Source organism: Lampris incognitus, chromosome 16, assembly GCF_029633865.1.
Source record: "Lampris incognitus isolate fLamInc1 chromosome 16, fLamInc1.hap2, whole genome shotgun sequence".
Classification (NCBI taxonomy): Eukaryota; Metazoa; Chordata; class Actinopteri; order Lampriformes; family Lampridae; genus Lampris; species Lampris incognitus.
The window spans coordinates 41773694-41793693 of NC_079226.1; the positions used below are offsets into that span (position 1 = coordinate 41773694).

The following is a 20000-nucleotide window of genomic DNA, read 5'->3' on the forward strand; positions in this document are numbered from 1 at the left end:
TGTCTCTGACAGTCACACAAAAGAAGTAAGTCTATTGCTTATCGAGCCAGATCAGGTCTACTTCATGGCCTACAGCGGTCTGGGTAAGGTCTACTTCATGGCCTACAGCGGTCTGGGTAAGTGGTTCAGGTTGGGCAGCACAGTGGCCGCCCACCATTTTGCAGCGCCGGGAGTGTGTGTCGCTCTGATTAGCAGGTGAGGCGGCTGCGTTCCAGTTGGTAGACAGAGCCCATCCTCGTTACTCCGGTCCAGATTTAACTCCAGCGTGTTCCCCCCCCCCCCCCCCCCCCCCCCGTGCATCATCGTCTTCTTTGACATGAAGACGCGTGAATGCCTCGGGTTTGGAGGTATCGGAGCTCGGGGCTTTAACCGTCAAGGTTGTGAAATCCTCGCATTGACATGTAACAGCTCCCGCCCGCAGCAACTTTATGGCGGCAGTTTTGTGTCTCTTCCCTCAAGCCTCCTACAGACTGCGTGACGCGGGCCGTCTCGGACGAAAGACGACTAAACGTGGCGGTATCTTTGGTCGTGGCTCCAAAACGGCGGGTCCTGCGTCGCACTGTGAGACGGGTCCCAAGACGGCCGATATCACGGTCTTGCGACTGAAGACAACCCGGGACAAAAGTCCGACAGCGCCAGAAATTTAGGATGACCATCTCCCAATGTGAATGCTGCTACGACCTACGTCTACTAACCAACCCATAGACGTGCAGCAAGAAATGACGCACCGATCGACGCCACGCTGGAGCTTTGGTGGCGCTAAACACAAACGAACTTCCTGTTAGCATCTGGGACCCAGATGCCATGGAGTCAACACAACGAGCAGCGAAATGAGCTGCGGCGACTACCGAAAGGACTCGAGTCCCGCTCGGCGTCGTCGTGTTGCTCTACCGGCGGCGTGCGTGCCGCTGATACGCTGACGACATGTTCGTGGACTTGCGTCGTAGTCTGCGCTTCAGCAGTGTCGTCATCGCACAACATCATGCGTACATCACACTTGACGTCGTACCCAAGTTTATTAGGCCCACGTCGCACAGTGTGGTTTGCAATAAACGTATAGGATTGCTAAGATCGCACAGTCTGTAGGAGGCGCTAAGCAAGGGCTTAAATTCAACTTTGGAGGCAAAGCAATTGATTTCTTGTGCTTTTGGTTCACACGTACAATTTGCAGATGGGTCATAAAAATGCTTAACAATGCTCACGACAACACTCGGTTATATCACAGTGCTTTCTTTCAACAAACAAAACAAAAAACAGCCATGGATAAATCTGCAACCTCTGCAGCCCCATCCAGTGGGACTAGAGCGCCGGTCACGCCAGGGCGGGCAAGCCAGTACTAGACCAGAACCCAGGGAACCCCATCCAGAGACAAGAGATAGTGTTACTGACCCCATGAGAACCATCTGCTCATGAGGTCTTCTCTTGGTTGCGTCTCGTCGTCTTGTATTTGTCGACAGCCTGCTGGTCAAGCTGATTCGTTCTCGGCCGACGTCCCCGCCCGCACAGCTGCAGCCTTTTTGTATCCCACCTAGCACAGCTTTAGCTTCAGAAGTGAAGTGGTCCGAGTGGGAAAAGTCTAAGGGATCCCAACCCATTTCCTAACAGTTTCACAGCAACAAGTTCCAGTAATTCTAAAATGCGTAAGCCAGCATCGAAATAGAAGGTTGTTCGAAGGAAATCATTTGTAGTATCCACAATTCAAAACGCTTCCTGACTAAACAGCATGTAAAATTAGCAGGCAACACGTAAAATTCAAGCCGATAAATTTGATTATTGCTCAGCAACAACATTTTGTTTCATGGCATAAAACCAGGTCTTATGGGACCAGAAAGACACAGTATTTTAAAGGATCTGGACAGAGCCCATCCCATAGACTTCCAGTGGTTACTCCTGTGTTTGGACAAAGAGAAATCATTCTGTTCCAGCACGTAGTTACCTTAAACACAGAGATCAGTTCATTGACCTTTAAGTTCATTTCATCATTATTCCAGATGTTGCTACCATGGATACTTCCAGTATTTTCTTCAGCAGTCCAAAGATTTGTATGAGTCTTCAGATTATTACAGTAATTATACACAGCCATACTCATACCAGACAGTCTGGGGGTCATTGTTGGGGTCAGGGGAAGCTGGCGTGCTCTTCGGGCGCTCGGTGGAACCACACCTCGCTCTTTCTCCCCCCCCACTCTCGCCTTCTTTCTTCAAATGGGAGGAGTCAGTGGACCTCCCCTCCCTTAACTCCTCACCCTGCTGGGCAGTTTCATCTAATCGCAGTGCTGGTACTGCTCTGACAGGTGTTACCAAGGCAACTTCTCCACGATGATGATAGGAGGAAGAGGAAGAAGAGGGGCCATTTCGAGAAATGGTTGTCCTTCCTCTCTCTTGGTCTCGTTCCCTCTCCCTCTCTGCATGTCGCTCTGTTTGTAAGTTGAGAGAGGAAGAATGCTGAATGGGCGTGTAGCTTGTGTCTCCATGCTGACTGCTTGGACGGCTTTCCGCTAGCCGGGCAGAAAGTGGGCGTTGTCTAGGAGCAGCCCCTCCCCCCTGCCTCCGAATTACCACATCTGATTGGCCAGGGGACCCTTCATTCCCACTGTAACTATCTGGTCCATTGGAGGACAGCAGATCAGCAGAGGCCAAGCTGAAAGCCCTGCTCAGCGACTCGCTGCATCTTTGGGTGTGAGGCTGACCTGAGGCTGGTGATTGGCCAACAGGATGGCGAGGGGAGGGCTTCACACACTGTCCTGGCCTCTGGTTGGGTGGCTGGACAGTAGGCGTCACATAGCTGGTGGGAGTGGCCTGGTCTTGGCCAGTGGTGGTGGTGATGGGAGCAGGACTTCTACTGAAATAGTTGGTCATCAAATCCTCCCTACTTCCTGTAGACACCTAGAAAGACATAATACAAATTATGACATCATGAAAAGGAGAGGAATTCTTGCTGCCACTGTTTTTGTTTCTAGGTGGTAACCTTTCATTCTGACGTGCAAGAAAATTCCCATGACCTCTAAAATGGTGCCCTCAATGTAGGTGTTTCGAGTACATCCGGACCCACTGTTTTTTTGTGTTTGTGGAAAAATGTGACTTTCAGATCCCCTTTGCCAATCACTCTGCCCTTCAAATTTCAACTTTATTTGCAACTTCAAAACCCCACCGCATCTTTCTTGTTTTTTGTTTTTGGCTTTTCCCCCTCTTTTTATTCCCAATTGTACTTGGCCAATTACCCTATTTTCTGGGCTGGCCCTCTGCTGGTCCGAGGAAGGCCGCAGACTACCACATGCCTCCTTCGATACATGTGGAGTCGCCAGCTGCTTCTTTTCACGTGACAGTGAGGAGTTTCGCCAGGGGGACGTAGCGCGTGGGAGGATCACGCTATTCTCCCCCAGTTACCCCTCTCCCCTGAACAGGCGCCCCGACCGGCCACAGGAGGCACTAGAGTGTAGCAACACATACCCACATCCGGCTTCCCACCCGCAGATATGACCAATTGTGTCTGTAGGGACACCCAACCAAGCCAGAGGTAACAGGGGGATTTGAACCAGTGCACCCCATGTTGCTAGGCAACAGAATCGATCGCTGCACTACTTGGACGCCCCCTCCCACAGCATCTTTCTGACAATCAGAGTCTTTTCATACCTCCATTTTTCAAAGGAGTTAAAATGTGAATGGAGTCCCATATGTGGACATTATAATGACAACGTAGTTTTTCAGAGGTCTACAATGAGCTAAATGAAGTATTGAGACAAGATCTCCACGAAGGCCGCCTTGGTGGAGCTGAGCGTTGGTCCTACACCACGGAGTGCTGAACTTGCTGAGTTTTCTGACGAGGTCGTTTATCAGCCTTGAATAAGCCCATGCAGAGCAGGCCGTTTATTGTTCACAGAATTCATGCAACTGTGGGAGTTTTTGTAACCACAAATTATGGTTGTTGCTGGTATTTATTCTACGATAAACGGTATCATATTTTAAATGTTTTGAGAACCAAAATAGAAATGTGTATTAATTAACATATCTTTATCAACGTCATCAATCAATGTATTTATCTGATGAAAAATCATGTTTGTCATAAGAGTGGCAGACCAAAATGTGTTAGGTCTCTTTTTCATGTAAAAATGAGCATCTATGTACTGTTTAAAATGAGAACAACTGTCTGTATAACTGATGACTGATTTATAACTGATGATAGAGACAAAGGCATTTGTTGACCGAGTAGGTGCAACTACAAAGGTTGTGGAGTTTGAACTGAAGCCTTGGATGTGGATATAATGTTGGATGTTGACTCAAATACATTCAAACCTAAAGGTTTGTGTGCTGCTGGGGAGTCTACAAGCTCCTACGACCATGACAAAACCTGCCCACAACTCAGTCTGAAAGGCGACAAGCCATTTTGGGGATGGACTAGTGAAGCTTTTCATTTTCATCCAGCCTACAGTCCCCTCAATGGACCTAATTTATCAAGCAGGACACAAACATGCTCCTTGGCAAATCATCTTGCAAAGATGTTTACACAGGAAATACGGCATTCACGGAAGTTTTCAGGAGTCAGTGAAGTTTGGGAAAATTTTTTTTAATCAAAAACGAACTCCTGAGCAGGGTGTGAACTGTGCATAGACGGAAACATGTCAGTCTGTTAGTGCTATCTAGTTGATCATTTGGGCTGCGATGGGGGTTATTTTACAGAGGTGATTCATTATTGTGGGTATTTTATATGTCAAGTAATAACCCAAGACAGTTTTGCATAGGCTACTTTAAAAAGTACCACTGAATAATTTCAAGGCATGTCTGAATTATCAGAAACTATGTACAGCTCATTCATTTAACAAACGTTTAACATTTGTTCTGGAAAATGAAAGCAATCCCGAAACTGCCAGAGTCCAATTATTAACACTGATCTGTACAAACATCACACACGGAAAGAGGCAAAGCTGTCCTATGCCTGGGGAAGAAGTACTAAGTGACTAGTTCAAACTTTTTTTATTTGCTAGGGATAAATAATGGCTCATCAGTCAGTTCTGTTTACCGGGGCTCTTCTGTGTCACAGGCTGTGTCACACTTTTGAACTAGTTCTTTACCGACACAAAAAAAAAAGCCATCGCCATTTTTGTGCACATCCAGGTTTCGTCAGTACTTGGATTCTTGGCTACCAGCAAGTTCCAAAACAGGACTGAGAGTAAATTTCTTGGTATATAGCAGCTGTCTATATATGAGCTGTGTACTCCGTACTAGGTACAGGGTACGTGTTGTCCCTGCGTCCACCTAAAATCCATTCCAATAGGATGATACAATTTGATCCCATAAACCATGAAACCTTGGAGGACATTATACAACATCTGAAATCCTCCTCCTCCTGCCTTGATATTCTGCCAACAGGCTTTTCCAAAAATGTTTCTAATTGCATGGCCTCAGATCTTCTACAAATTGTCAACACGTCTCTTCTCTCAGGTTTCTTCCCATAGGCCCTGAAAACTGCAGTCATCAACCCACTCTTAAAAAAGAATAATCTAGACACTTCACTAATGAGCAATTATAGGCCCATATCAAACCTCATGTTTCTAAATAAACTAATAATAATACTAATGGATTACATTTATATAGTGCTTTATGTAGACACCCAAAGCGCTTTATATTGAAGAGGTGAACTTTATCTCAACCACCACCAATGTGTAGCACCACCTGGGTGATGCACAGCAGCCATTTTGCGCCAGAAGGCTTACCACACATCAGCTTGAGGTAGAGAGGGAGGAATCATTCAGCGAATTACACGGGAGATTATTAGGTGGCCAGATGGCAAGAGGCAGGTTGGGAATTTTGCCAGGACACTGGGGGACCCCTACCCTTTGCGATAAGTACCATGAGATCTTTAATGACCGCAGTGAGTGTGGATAATTGAAAAAGCTGTTTTCCAGCAGCTGAAAAACTTTTTGGCACTAAACAACAGTTTTGATGTCTTCCAGTCATGATTTTGACCACACCACAGTGCTGAGACTGCTCTTGTTACGGCCTTTAATGACATCTGCTTAAACAGACACAGTGGCATAATCTCAGTCCTGGTATTATTGGATCTCAGTGCTGCTTTTGACATGGTCGACAACAACATATTACTAGACCGATTGGAAAACTGGGTGGGACTTTCTGTCACAGTACTAAATTGGATGAATCCTACTTAAAGGACAGGGGCTGCTTCATGTCTATAGGTAATTACAAATCTGAGTGTACAAAAATGGCCTGTGGAGTTCCCCCAGGCTCCATTCTGGGGCCACTTCCGTTTAAAATATAAATATGCTCCCACTAGTTCAGATTATGGAAAACAACAAAATATGTTACCATAATTATGCAGATGACACACAGATTTACTTAACCATATCACCAAGGGACTATAATCCCATACAAACCCAGATCAAGTGCATTGAACAAATCAATGATTAGATGTCTCTGAATTTTCTTCAATTAAACAAAGATCAAACTGAAGTAATTGTCTTTGGAGCCAAGGAAGAACAATTAAAAGTCAGCACTCAGCTACCATTGGTAATATTAAAAGTCACAAAACAAGTCAGAAATCTTGGTGTTGTTATGGACTCAGACCTGAACTTATATAGCCACATTAAGACAATTACAAAGTCAGCCTTCTATCACCTGAAGAATATATCAAGAATTAAAGGATTTATGCCTCAGCAGGATTTGGAAAAGAAAGAAATGGAAGCAGATGATCCGCTGTGTGGCCCCTAATGGGAGCAGCCGAAAGTAGTAGTAGTAGTAGTAGATGTACTAGATGCCTCAGCAGGATTTGGAAAAACTTCTCCATGCATTTATCTTCAGTCGACTTGACTACTGTAACGGTGTCTTTACAGGTCTCTCTAAAAAACTCAATCAAAGAGCTGCAGCTGATTCAGAACGCTGCTGCTCGAGTCCTTACTAAAACCAAAAAATGTGGATCAGATCACTCCAGTTCTGAGGTCGTTACACTGGCTTCCTGTCCCTCACGAATTGACTTTAAAACTCTGCTTTTAGTTTATAAAGCAGTGATGAATGGTTTAGGGTCAAAATACATTTCTGATCTTCTGCTACACTATGAACCATCCAGACCTCTCAGATCATCTAGAACAGGTCTGCTTTCTGTCCCCAAAGTCAAAGCTAAACATGGAGAGGCACCTTTCAATTTTTATGCACCACATATCTGGAACAAACTCCCAGAAAACTACAAGTTTGCTGCAACTCTCAGTTCTTTTAAATCAAGGCTGAAGACCTTCCTGTTTGCCACTGCAAATGATTAAATAACATTTGAAGCTTTTGATTATTATTACACTGCACTGTAACTTTTACTCTGTTTTTAAATGTCTTTTTATTGCCTTATGTTGCTTTTCTTAATACCATTTGTGTAAGGCACTTTGAATTAACTGCCTTGATGTTGAAATGTGCTATAAAAATAAATGTCTTGCCCTGCCTAATCATGCTAAGTACCATCAACAGGTTTTTCCATAAGTATATCAAATTCACCTGTGCCACAAAGGGGCAACTGCAGTGAGGAAGGTTTTTTTTTTTATCTTGTCCAAGGCTCAGTATTTTTGGTTTTTACCGATTTTCACCGAAAAATACCCAGATTTTTAAACCGATTTTCACCCGGATTTTATGTTTCCACGGATCCAAATGTGTTCCTGTTCATGTGAGGTTATGTAACAGTGTCCTCTTGTGGTGAAATTCGGCATGCTGGATGGCTTTGAAAAATAAAAACCAAAAACGCTGAGCCTTGACCGTGACACCATCTTTGCTAATAGGAAACGTTATCACCCTGTCAATGCACAGGTGCCCTTCTTTGTCTGTATGCAGCCATTTTCTTTTTGTCTAGGTTTTTGGGTCTTTTAACTCAGTATTTCCCCTTGATTTTTTTCAGGCAGGGGTATAGGTCCCCCAAAGCTGCTGTTACCATGGCGAATGATTCATTTGACTCCCCCCCCCCCCCCATTTCCCTTGGCAAGATGATAGGTTGGAGGCCCAATCTGCCAAGACAATGGTAGGGGACACTGAAACCTAACCAATATTGCATTATTTCTTCAGATAGATAAAACCACTGCCAACACTGCTGAATAAAATGCAGACAGTTAATATACTGTCAAACTCTGACTCTGAAAATTTCCTTTTTCTATCTTTTGGACATCATTGTGCTTCTTTAGTAGTTTAGGCTGGTTTTCCCCTTATGTGGTATTTTATGGGCATCACTTAATGGTAACCAGTTGGGTCATGAATGCACTTTCATTTACAAGTGTATTGGATGTTGAATTAATCAACATATTCACATAAATTCAGATGAAATCTTTGCTACCACACCTTTTGTAAATCCAGTGAGTATCTAATTCAGATATGTATGTGAAGGAAAATACACACACATTAAAAAACATTGTAAAACAATGCTAAGCAAGGCACAGTAGGTTAAAAAAATATAGTAAAGGAAACTCCTCTTATCTTTTCATTTAACAACACAGATCCATACGTAGTGACTGTATCTTTCTTTTACGTCTGCACAAAAGTGACACCCCAAAGGAGGTGACTGAATGCTACCGTGCCTATATTTACCAAAGGGGGTGACTGTATGTTGCTCTCTTGCAGAAACTCCTCAAGCGTCACCATCTCACTGCCAGGAGAACCGAGGCGGATCTTCGTCCTTACGCCGCGTTGTGGTTGGGCCCTCTGAGGTGTGTGGTCATATGGAAGGGTGGAGCTACGCGACAGCGAGAGACGTGACTGGCTCAGGCCAACGTCTTCGCTGGGGAGACTGGCCGAACGGCCCTGACGATCTGATGTGTCTAAGGAGAGAGAGGACCGTTAGCATTAATTAGGTTTATTCCTTTGCTAGGTTACTACACCTCCACCTCGTGAAGAACGAGGTGGAATTTTCTTTCCCCCTTTTTCTTCCCAATTGTACCTGGCCAATTACCCCAATCTTCCGAGCCGGTTGCTGCTCCACCCCCTCTGCTGATCCGGGGAGGGCTGCAGACTACCACATGCCTCCTCCCATACATGTGGAGTCGCCAGCTGCTTCTTTTCACCTGACAGTGAGGAGTTTCACCAGGGGGACGTAGCATGTAGGAGGATCATGCTATTCCCCTCAGTTCCCCCTCCTCTACTGAACAGGTGCCCCGACCAACCAGAGGAGGCGCTAGTGCAGCGACCAGGACACACACCCACATCCCGCTTCCCACCCGCAGACACGGCCAATTGTGTCTGTAGGGACGCCCGACCAAGCCGAAGGTAACACGGAGATTCGAACCAGTGATCCTCGTGTTGGTAGGCAACAGAATAGACCGCTACGCCACCCGGATGCCCGAGGTGGAACTTTTAATTCCCCTAATATCTCTTTGAGCAGGGTAGATTTATAAAAGTTTGTGTGTATGTGTGTGTGTGTGTTCTGTACCTCTACAATTAACAGGCGAATTAGAACTGGAGGTGTTGAGGCTCAACTCAGCCGACCCTGGACGATCTCCTGTGTTGCCATGGTGACCGAATATGGAGTCAGAGGAATTGAAGCGAGAGTCTTCATCAAAAACCAGACCTAAAAGCAGATTAAAGAGGTATTCATAAACATATATTCATGAATATTCATATGCTCTTCCTGCTGTATAAGGGGACCAACCATTGCTGAACTGATAACACGCTGAAAAAAAACAGTTCAAAAGCTCTACCTCTGGGCCTTTGGCCTGGTCCTTGTCCAGGCCTGGAACTTGAGTTATGGGCCAGACCCATGTAGGAGGCCTGGTGGTTGGGAGTATAACTGGGAGTCTTGGGAGTTTGACCTGGTAAAAGAAAGACAATAAGAGGGGCTACTGTTTTCAGATCACTAAAAAGTGCAACTATCATCTTTGGGCCAAATACCATCCATACTTCCACTTATCGGACAGCATCTCAAATACGCCATCTTTAAAAAAAACCTGTCCGCTTCATTCATTGTGGGTAGAGCATTTAAAAGGGGTTAGTTTAGCTCAGGCGGCATGGCGCCGCGACGGTTAGCGCGGTCGCCTCATAGCAAGAAGATCCTGGGTTCGAACCCCGCGGTTGTCCGACCTTGGGGGTCATCCCAGGTCGTCCCCTGTGTGGAGTTTGCATGTTCTCCCCGTGTCTGCGTGGGTTTCCTCCGGATGCTCCGGTTTCCTCCCACAGTCCAAAGACATGTAGGTCAGGTGACTCTGCCGTACTAGATTGTCCCTAGATGTGTATGTGTGTGTGTGTGTGAGAGACGCTGTGATGGCTAGGATAGGCTCCAGCATTCCATGACCCTAATTAGGATAAGTGGCTTGGATAATGGATGGATGGATGGATGGATGGATGGCTAGTTTAGCTCAATCGTTCTCAAGCCTTATTACCTTGTCCGTGTCCGTCCTCTCCATTAACATTCTCACTGTTGCTTCCTGGATTGCTGCTGCGGTACAGCCCTCGACCCCGGTCGGTCAAACCTGTGGGCAGATCATAATACGGTCAGGACACGTTGTGAGCTGTGCCTATTTACACATGGTGTTAAAATGCAATCTGTACATCTTACCCAGATAATGAAATGCACATGGGTGTGGGGTGTAAAGGAGGTTAAAAAAAGCAAACATCACAAGACCACATTCAGTCGGCCGACATAAAATGAAATCTGTGCGGCGGCGCGCCAGATTCCTGCCGCTAGCCCCACCCGTGTCGACCGCCAGCCGACATAACGTGAGAGTAAAGGCACTGCGGGTCAGCCCTCTGTTGCCCTACACCTGCCATCTTTGTCTCTGTTGATGACAAAATCCACCCCACAACCTGATGTGACTGTTGGGAAAAGTTAGACCCAACCATGCTGCTGAAAGAATGCAGGCATGGGGAGCGCATTAGAAAAAAAGGGTGAATGAAAATGGGGAAATCGGGGGGGCGTGCGGGTGGCATAGTGGTCTATTCCGTTGCCTAGCAACATGGGGACCGGCGGTTTGAATCCCCAGTTACCTCCGGCTTGGTCGGGCGTCCCTACAGACACAGTTGGCCCTGTCTGCAGGTGGGAAGCCGGATGTGGGTATGTGTCCTGGTCGCTGCACCAGCGCCTCCTCTGGTCGCTGCTAGTGCAGCGACCAGAGGAGGCGCTGGTGCAGCGACCAGAGGGAATATTGGGATCCTCCCATGCACTACGTCCCCCGGGTGAAACTCCTCACTGTCAGGTGAAAAGAAGCGGCTGGCGACTCCACATGTATGGGAGGAGGCATGTGGTAGTCTGCAGCCCTCCCGGATCAGCAGAGGGGGGTGGAGCAGAGACCGGGACGGCTCGGGAGAGTGGGGTAATTGGACGGGTACAACTGGGGAGAAAAAGGGGGGGGGGGGGAATAAATAAATAAATAAACTGGTGTAATCAGATTGTTCATTATCTAGATCCAGATCACATTTTAACACCAGATCTAAACAGGGCCAGGGGGTGATGGTCAGGCACACACCAACAGGGGGCACAGTGCAGGGAGGAGGTTCAGAACAGACACGGCATTGTGTTAGTGCGAGTATGTGTGTATACGGGTGTGAGCTGGTGAATAGCCCAAGAAAAGGAGGACACGGAGACTGACAGGAGAGCGGAAGGAGAGGCGGAAAGGTAAATCAGATGTTTCGGTCCACGTCACATGTGGTCCCACTCCGTCTCTTTGTACACGTGGTTCCTCCCAAATTCAACTAATGTATGGGGACTACATGGACGCCGGTACATCGGCCGCAAGAAAGGGAGGACAGACGGAAGGACGAGGGAGCAGGCAGGCAGGCAGACAGACAGGCTGTTCACTGGTCGGAGACGAGGCCGGGGGATGTTCTAGTAGTGGTGGTGCTGCTGCGGTGACCCGCCGACCCCGCCGGACGGACACGGGGGCACCGCCGCAGCACGGCCGGACTACGGCGAACAGCGCCGACCTCAAGCAATCATCAGCCGGCGGAGGTGGACGGCCCCAAAGACAGAAACCACCTGATGCAGCCAAGACCGGCTAAACTGGGAGCCGCTAGGCGGTTAACACCAGACTCACCCCTCACTGACAGATGCTCACTGAGCAGATTAAACACAACCAGCAAACTCTGCCCATGCACGCACGCACACACACACACACACACACACACACACACACACACACACACACACACACACACACACACACACACACACACACACATTATGTCCAGCCATCAAACACACAGCTGCTTTGAGGATAAGCACACAATCAGCATTGCACTCTTGCAAGTATAAGAATGAATATGCACACACTCCATACAAACACACACACTCCATACAAACACACACACTCCATACAAACACACACACACACACACACATGTGTACACCTGCACACAAACTACTTACTGTTAGACTGGCTGGCTCAGATCAGCAACATGCACCTTACATGTGTACCTCTGACTTCATCTGTGTGTTGGTGTGTGTGTGTGCTGTGTGTGTGTGTGTGTGTGGTGTGTGTGTGTGTGTGTGTCTCCACACTGTACAAAAGCCAAAAAAATATAATCAGTGTTTTTGGAAAGGGGGGGGGGGGGCTGACGAAGATGATGATGAGGGATGAGAACTGTTTATGGCCAGTGCGATGATGGTGGAGATTGACGACGTTAGAACGGTCCGTTGGATGCGATTGGGCTGGCTAGCGACGATGCCGGTGATGTCGGAGGCAGACCGGAATCGCAGTCGTCTGGTGAGAGAGACGGAGGAGTGGGAGGAGGAGAAAGAGGGGAGGAGCTTGTCCTGGCTTTTACTGCGGAAAAAAAAAGAAGCGTTTTGGGGCAGGGGGGGCTGAGAGAGAGCGAGAGGGGGGGGGAGCGAGAGAGAGAAAGAGAAGGGGAGGGGGAGAGAGAGCAAGTGAGGGAGCAAGATGGGGGAGGGAGAGAGAGGGGGGAGAGCGAGAGAGGCAGCGAGAGAGAGGGGGGAGAGACAGAGCAAGAGAGGCAGCAAGAGAGGGGGGAGAGAGAGCAAGAGAGGCAGCGAGAGAGAGGGGGAGAGCGAGCAAGAGAGGGCAGCGAGAGAGGGGGGAGAGAGAGCAAGAGAGGGAGCGAGAGAGGGGGGAGAGAGAGAGCAAGAGAGGGAGCGAGAGAGGGGGGAGAGAGAGAGCAAGAGAGGGAGCGAGAGAGGGGGAGAGAGAGAGAGCGAGAGAGGCAGCGAGAGAGGGGGGAGAGAGAGAGCAAGAGAGGCAGCGAGAGAGGGGGGAGAGCGAGCAAGAGAGGGAGCAAGATGGGGGGAGGGAGAGAGAGGGGGGGAGAGCGAGAGAGCAGCGAGAGAGAGGGGGGAGAGAGAGAGCAAGAGAGGCAGCAAGAGAGGGGGGAGAGAGAGCAAGAGAGGCAGCGAGAGAGGGGGGAGAGAGAGCAAGAGAGGCAGCGAGAGAGGGGGGAGAGAGAGCAAGAGAGGCAGCGAGAGAGGGGGGAGAGAGAGCAAGAGAGGCAGCGAGAGAGGGGGGAGAGCGAGCAAGAGAGGCAGCAAGAGAGGGGGGAGAGAGAGCAAGAGAGGCAGCGAGAGAGGGGGGAGAGCGAGCAAGAGAGGCAGCGAGAGAGGGGGGAGAGAGAGCAAGAGAGGGAGCGAGAGAGGGGGGAGAGAGAGAGCAAGAGAGGGAGCGAGAGAGGGGGGAGAGAGAGAGCAAGAGAGGGAGCGAGAGAGGGGGGAGAGAGAGAGCGAGAGAGGCAGCGAGAGAGGGGGGGAGAGAGAGAGCAAGAGAGGCAGCAAGAGAGGGGGGAGAGAGAGAGCAAGAGAGGCAGCGAGAGAGGGGGGGAGAGAGAGAGCAAGAGAGGCAGCAAGAGAGGGGGGAGAGAGAGCAAGAGAGGCAGCGAGAGAGGGGGGAGAGCGAGCAAGAGAGGCAGCGAGAGAGGGGGGAGAGAGAGCAAGAGAGGGAGCGAGAGAGGGGGGAGAGAGAGAGCAAGAGAGGGAGCGAGAGAGGGGGGAGAGAGAGAGCAAGAGAGGGAGCGAGAGAGGGGGGAGAGAGAGAGCGAGAGAGGCAGCGAGAGAGGGGGGAGAGAGAGAGCAAGAGAGGCAGCGAGAGAGGGGGGAGAGCGAGCAAGAGAGGGAGCAAGATGGGGGAGGGAGAGAGAGGGGGGAGAGCGAGAGAGCAAGAAAGGCAGTGAGAGAGGGGGGAGAGAGAGAGCAAGAGAGGCAGCGAGAGAGGGGGGGAGAGAGAGCAAGAGAGGCAGCGAGAGAGGGGGGGAGAGAGGGAGCAAGAGAGGCAGCGAGAGAGGGGGGGAGAGAGCAAGAGAGGCAGCGAGAGAGAGGGGGAGAGAGAGAGGGGGGAGAGAGAGCAAGAGAGGCAGCGAGAGAGGGGGGGAGAGAGAGAGCAAGAGAGGCAGCGAGAGAGGGGGGAGAGAGAGAGCAAGAGAGGCAGCGAGAGAGGGGGGAGAGAGAGCAAGAGAGGCAGCGAGAGAGGGGGGGAGAGAAGGGGAGGGGGAGGTGAGTGACAGAGAGAGGGAGCAGAAAAAATGGGAGGAATGTCGAGGCAAGTAGGAGAAACATGGAGAAAGTGCGGGAGAGGAAGTAGGGGGCGAGATGCGAGCGGAAAGAGAGGTGGAGGAAAGAGGAGTGGAGATGTGCAGAGATGGAGAGAGAAGGATGGAAAGAATGGCAGCAATTAAATTAAAGACTCAGAAAATTCTACAGACTAACTAACATGTGAACCGAGTGGTTAGAACAGAAGAGAACAAGTGAAGCTCCGGTGCAACAGCACCGGGCCTGCTGTCAATTTACCCCGAACTAAATCAGCGTGTCAGTTGGTACTCTTGAAGCTCTTTTAAGGAGGTTCAATGTGGCAACCGTTTCCTGCAAAACCATCCATCCATCCATTATCCCAAACCGCTGATCCTGCTCTCAGGGTGGCGGGATGCTGGAGCCTATCCCAGCAGTCACTGGGCGGCAGGCGGGGAGACACCCTGGACAGGCCGCCGGGCCATCACAGGGCCCACACACACACACACACCTAGGGACAATCATGGCCGAGTCACCTGACCTACATGTCTTTGGGCTGTGGGAGGAAACCGGAGCCCCCGGAGGAAACCCCCACAGACACGGGGAGAACATGCAAACTCCACACGGAGGACGACCCACCAAGGTTGGACTACCCCGGGGCTCGAACCCAGGACCTCCTTGCTGTGAGGCGACCGCGCTAACCACAGCGCCGCCGTGCCGCCCCCTGCAAAATCGTTTCAATCTGAACTTCGGAATGACACCTCCTAGATGAATGGTAAATTGAAGCAGGCCCGGATTAAATCCTCCTATAGAGAAAGACCCGGTGTCAGGAGGCAGATAAAACCCAGTTAGACCATGCAACTATGACTACTGTTAGAGTAGAGCAATCAAACACATGCAAACACCCCTGACAGCCGAGAGGCTGCGGAGCCACCGAGAGGAAAGGGGGGTCAGCATGAAACACTGAAAATGGAGCATGTTCAGAAGGACAGTGTGGTCTCTGACTGTGAAGCCAGCGGGGGGGAGGGGGGGGGGGTACTGTGACGGCGGCTCTTTACAGAGCTGTCCATCACCCTAACATGGCGTTCCAGAGGACACGGAGACGTACTGTACATGGCAGCAGCGTGTGGTTGACGAGAAACCAGATATATTTGTCGTTTTTTCCCAGCGGCGCAGCAATAGAAAGTTCTGCCTCCACCAGCGTTGAACACCACAAATCACCACCCTCGGTGGAACCGTCCATCAAAAGCTCAGACTGCCGGGGCGTCCGGGTGGCATTGCGGTCTATTCTGTTGCCTGCCAGCATGGGGATCTCCGGTTCAAATCCCCGTGGTACCTCCGGCTTGGCCGGGCATCCCTACAGACACAATTGGCCATGTATATGGGTGGGAAGCCGGATGTGGTGTCCTGGTCGCTGCACTAGCGCCTCCTGTGGTCGGTCGGGGCAGAGGGGGGGCTCCCGTCCCGGTCGCTGCTCCACCCCCTCTGCCGATCCGGGGAGGGCTGCAGACTACCACATGGCTCCTCCGACACATGTGGAGTCACCAGCCGCTTCTTTTCACCTGACAGTGAGGAGTTTCACCAGGGGGGCGTAGCACCAACATCCGGATTCCCACCCGCAGACACGGCCAACTGTGTCTGTCGGGACGCCCGACCAAGCCAGAGGTAACACGGGGATTCGAACCGGCGATGCCCATGTTGGTAGACATCGGAACAGAACGCCGCGCTGCTGGGACACCCAAAGTATAACTTTTTTAACGCCACACGAGTGTTAGGTAGTTTTAGAGCATTAACATGGACTCTTGGAATACTGCAGCTTGTACAACAAGGACCTTGTTCCGTGTTTTTGTGGCGCATCAACATGTGTTTTGTTGACACAAACACACCTAGTAGTCACTGCTGAATGCCGGAGAGAAGCTGGTAAGCAATTTGCGTTGTCCTTTCAGATTGCTTGCAGCCATCACAGCTTTCCAGGCCTTGCCAACTGTCCCATGATCCACTGTGATGCACCAAGCAGGGACAACCCGGAGTGCTTGTGATGACACGGCAAACAAGCCAAAAGGCCAGCGACACCCAACATTTAACGTGTTGTTATGTTTCTCTACCAATCTGAAGCTTAGTATTGATCTTTGTGGGTGTCAAAGGTGGAATGTGAAAATATCCCCAAAATGTCCCCCGATTATGCCCCTGTGTTTACACACCACGAGCTTTAGCATGCTGCAGAACACTGTTGCTCAGCCAATCAAATGACAGGGAGCCGCCATCAGCATCAGCATCATAAACCATCACAGCATAAACCATCACACCATAACCCATTAGCATCATAAACAATCACAGCATAAACCATCACACCATAACCCATTAGCATAACACCATAAACCACTGCTGGTTGAACAGTCAGCCATGCTCCTGCAGATCTTCATACCGAGTATCCAACCACCCATTACCCCAACCGCTGATCCTGCTCTCAGGGTGGCAGGGATGCTGGAGCCTATCCCAGCAGTCACTGGGCGGCAGGTGGGGAGACACCCTGGACAGGCCGCCAGGCCATCACAGACCCCCCCCACACCCACCTAGGGACAATTCAGTATGGCCGATTCACCTGACCTACATGTCTTTGGACTGTGGGAGGAAACCGGAGCCCCCGGAGGAAACCCACACAGACACGGGGAGAACATGCAAACTCCACACTGAGGACGACCCGGGACGACCCCCAAGGCTGGACTACCCCGGGGCTCGAACCCAGGACCTTCTTGCTGTGAGGCGACCGCACTAACCGCTGCGCCACGTGCCGCCCCTCATACTGAGTAGCTTGGTATAAATGGACCAGCTGAAAAGCTGCAGCCCTGCTACTTCAACAAAGAAACCAAAACCTTTCTTTTCTGAATAAGAAATATTTACAAACATGCCAAAAGGTGGTGTTGTTAAAACCAGGGCTTAACTGCACACACGCACACACACACAAACACACATTTTAGCAGAGTGGATGTGATGCGATGTTGATGGTGGCTCCCATAATGCATCTGGAATGCTATTACCGCTAAGTGCTGTTAAATGCAACAGGAACTAGCTAGTATGCAACACAGTAAGGAATGCACTAGAAACTCATTCTGCTGTCGGAGTAGAGTCGTGCAGCGGAGCCGGAGCGTCCCCCAGCCGGCACTGAGCGGACACGGCTAGAGTGGAAGACATGAGTCCTGAAGTGAGAGACGGGGACTGAAATCTTCTGCCAGGTACCAGTCTTCCAACCAGTCCGTCTGGGACTCCGCCAGCAAGCCAGCCTCACATCTTGTCAGCCAGCCGGCAGCTCATCCTGCCAGTAGCTCGGTGATCTACAGCGCCCTCCGGTGGGGCAGGTGGTCATTGGAAGGTTGGGGGTTGCTAATCAGGTTTGCCAGTTTGATTTATCGGTCCACTTTCTTCTTTTATCGTTGTCTGCTTTGTATCTGTACACGCTGACACTTTAACACGGGAAATGTGCTGCATAAAAGATCCTGACTGGTTCAAATTCGGATTTTTGTGTTAAGCTTCGACAACCGATGGGCTTCTCGGTTCTCTAACTGAGTTAAGTACACACCTCAATGCTGCTTACTTCCCCAATGAGAAGATGAGTTTTAATCCCCTCTCAGGGAGCTGTACGCCGATGAGCCAAAACATTATGACCACTCACAGGTGAACCGAATAACGCTGCTCATCTCCAAACCAGGGCACATGTCAAGGTCTGGGTAGATCAGGTGGTAAAGGAACAATCAGATCTCGTAGTCAACGGGCAGGAGTAAGACCTGAGCGACACTGACGAGGGCCACGCTGTTATGGCCAGACGACTGGGTCAGAGCATCTCTGACACGGCAAGGCTCGTGGGCTGCTCCTGGTCAGCAGTGGTGAGTACCTACCGACAGCGGTTCGAAGAGGGACAAACCACAAACTGGTGACAGGGTGTTGAGCACCCAAGGCTCATCGATGTGCGAGGGCGACAAAGACTATCCCGTCTGGTCTGAACCGACAGAAGGTCCACTGTGGCACAAGTCACCGAACATTTTAATGATGGTTATGGGAGGGATGTGTCACAACGCAGTGCATCGCACCCAGTCAGGGTGCCCATGATGACCCCTGTCCACATTCAGAAGTGCCTGCGAGCATCAGAACTGGACCTTGGAGCAGTGGAAGAAGGTGGTCGGGTCTGATGAGTCCCCTTTTCTTTTAGCTCATGTGGATGGATGGCCGTGTACGTGTGCAGTGTTCACCTGGTTAAGTGATGGACCAGGTTGCACTGTGGGAAGGTGACAAGCCAGTGGAGGGAGTGTGGTGGTCTGGGCAATGTTCTGCTGGGAAACCCTGGGTCTGGTCTTTCATGTGGACGTCAATTTGACACGTACCTCCTACCTAAACATCGCTGCAGACAGGCTACACCCCTTCGTGGACATAGTGGGATGTGCTGGACCGACAAGTCCGATCCACAGCGGTTCCACCTCACAACTTACAGGACTTGAAGGACCTGCTGCTAATGCGTTGGTGCCAGACACCACGAGACTTCCTCGGGGGTCTTGTAGAGTCCATGCCTCATCGGGTCGGCGCTGTTTTGGTGGTACGCGGAGGGTCAACAGCATATCGGGCGGGTGGTCATAATGTTTTGGCTCATCCGTGTATCCACTGGCTTCACAAATTAATCTGACCCCTTCACTTTTTGCACTTTATTGCGTGGTGAATTTGATTTTAAACGGATCAAACTGCAGTTTTTGTCCATCACTTGACGCTCGACAACCCGCAATGACAAACCAAAAACGTGCAACCCGGCGAACAAATAACCGTGAATTAGTACAGGCAAGGCGGTCTGGCAGGACTCTGTACCAGTCTGCAGATGAGCCCGACAGCCTGAACAGACCTTTTAACACGGGGGCCTGTCTCACAAAGCAACACATGAGTACGTGAGCTAACTTTGGGTGTGTACTTGGGCGAGTTGCCTCACTTTTATCTGTGGTACACGTGTGTGTGTGTGTGTGTGTGTGTGTGTGTGTGTGTGTGCGTTTACCCCGGGTGATGGGTGTGAGTCCTGGCGACGGCGTCCCTATGTTGGGGGCATGTCCGTTGTCCAAAGCGTCACTTTCCGTTCGCAGAGGAAGCGGAGGTGGCGTTTCGGGGGGCAGGAGGGATGGGGGGGAGGGGAGGGGGATGTCGGGGGCACTCTTGACTCTCTCCCTCTCTTTTCCACCCTCCTTGTCCTTATCGCCTCCTCGCTCCCGGCTGCTCTCTTTCCGTGGTTTGATCAGTTTGGCTAAAGCCTTCGCCCCAGACCAGTGAGTCCTTCTGTCATTTGGACAAAGGAAACGTACAGTTTAGAGCCAGCTGCTAGATGAGCTGTCCAGACCCGGCCCTGACCCAAAGTACTGCTCAGACCCAGCCCTGACCCAAAGTACTGTCCAGACCCAGCCCTGACCCAAACCACATGTACATACATGTTCAGACCCAGCCCTGACCCAAAGTACTGCTCAGACCCAGCCCTGACCCAAAGTACTGTCCAGACCCAGCCCTGACCCAAAGTACTGCTCAGACCCAGCCCTGACCCAAAGTACTGTCCAGACCCAGCCCTG

General features: G+C 50.3%; 1 protein-coding gene across 2 annotated transcripts in view; it reads right to left on the bottom strand.

Annotated features, from left to right (window-relative positions):
- Window positions 1-341: 341 nt before the first annotated feature.
- The window catches only part of ccdc88c (coiled-coil domain containing 88C), a 107152-nt gene continuing 87493 nt past the window's right edge, over window positions 342-20000 (bottom strand). For both annotated transcript variants that reach the window (XM_056296532.1, XM_056296531.1), the window contains exons 26-31: window positions 19442-19716; window positions 10349-10438; window positions 9671-9781; window positions 9403-9540; window positions 8565-8794; window positions 342-2885 (exon numbers count right to left, since the gene is read on the bottom strand). In XM_056296532.1, the coding sequence (XP_056152507.1) occupies window positions 2070-2885; window positions 8565-8794; window positions 9403-9540; window positions 9671-9781; window positions 10349-10438; window positions 19442-19716 (1660 nt within the window). In that variant the 3' untranslated portion in view covers window positions 342-2069. The remainder of the gene's footprint in view (window positions 2886-8564; window positions 8795-9402; window positions 9541-9670; window positions 9782-10348; window positions 10439-19441; window positions 19717-20000) is intronic.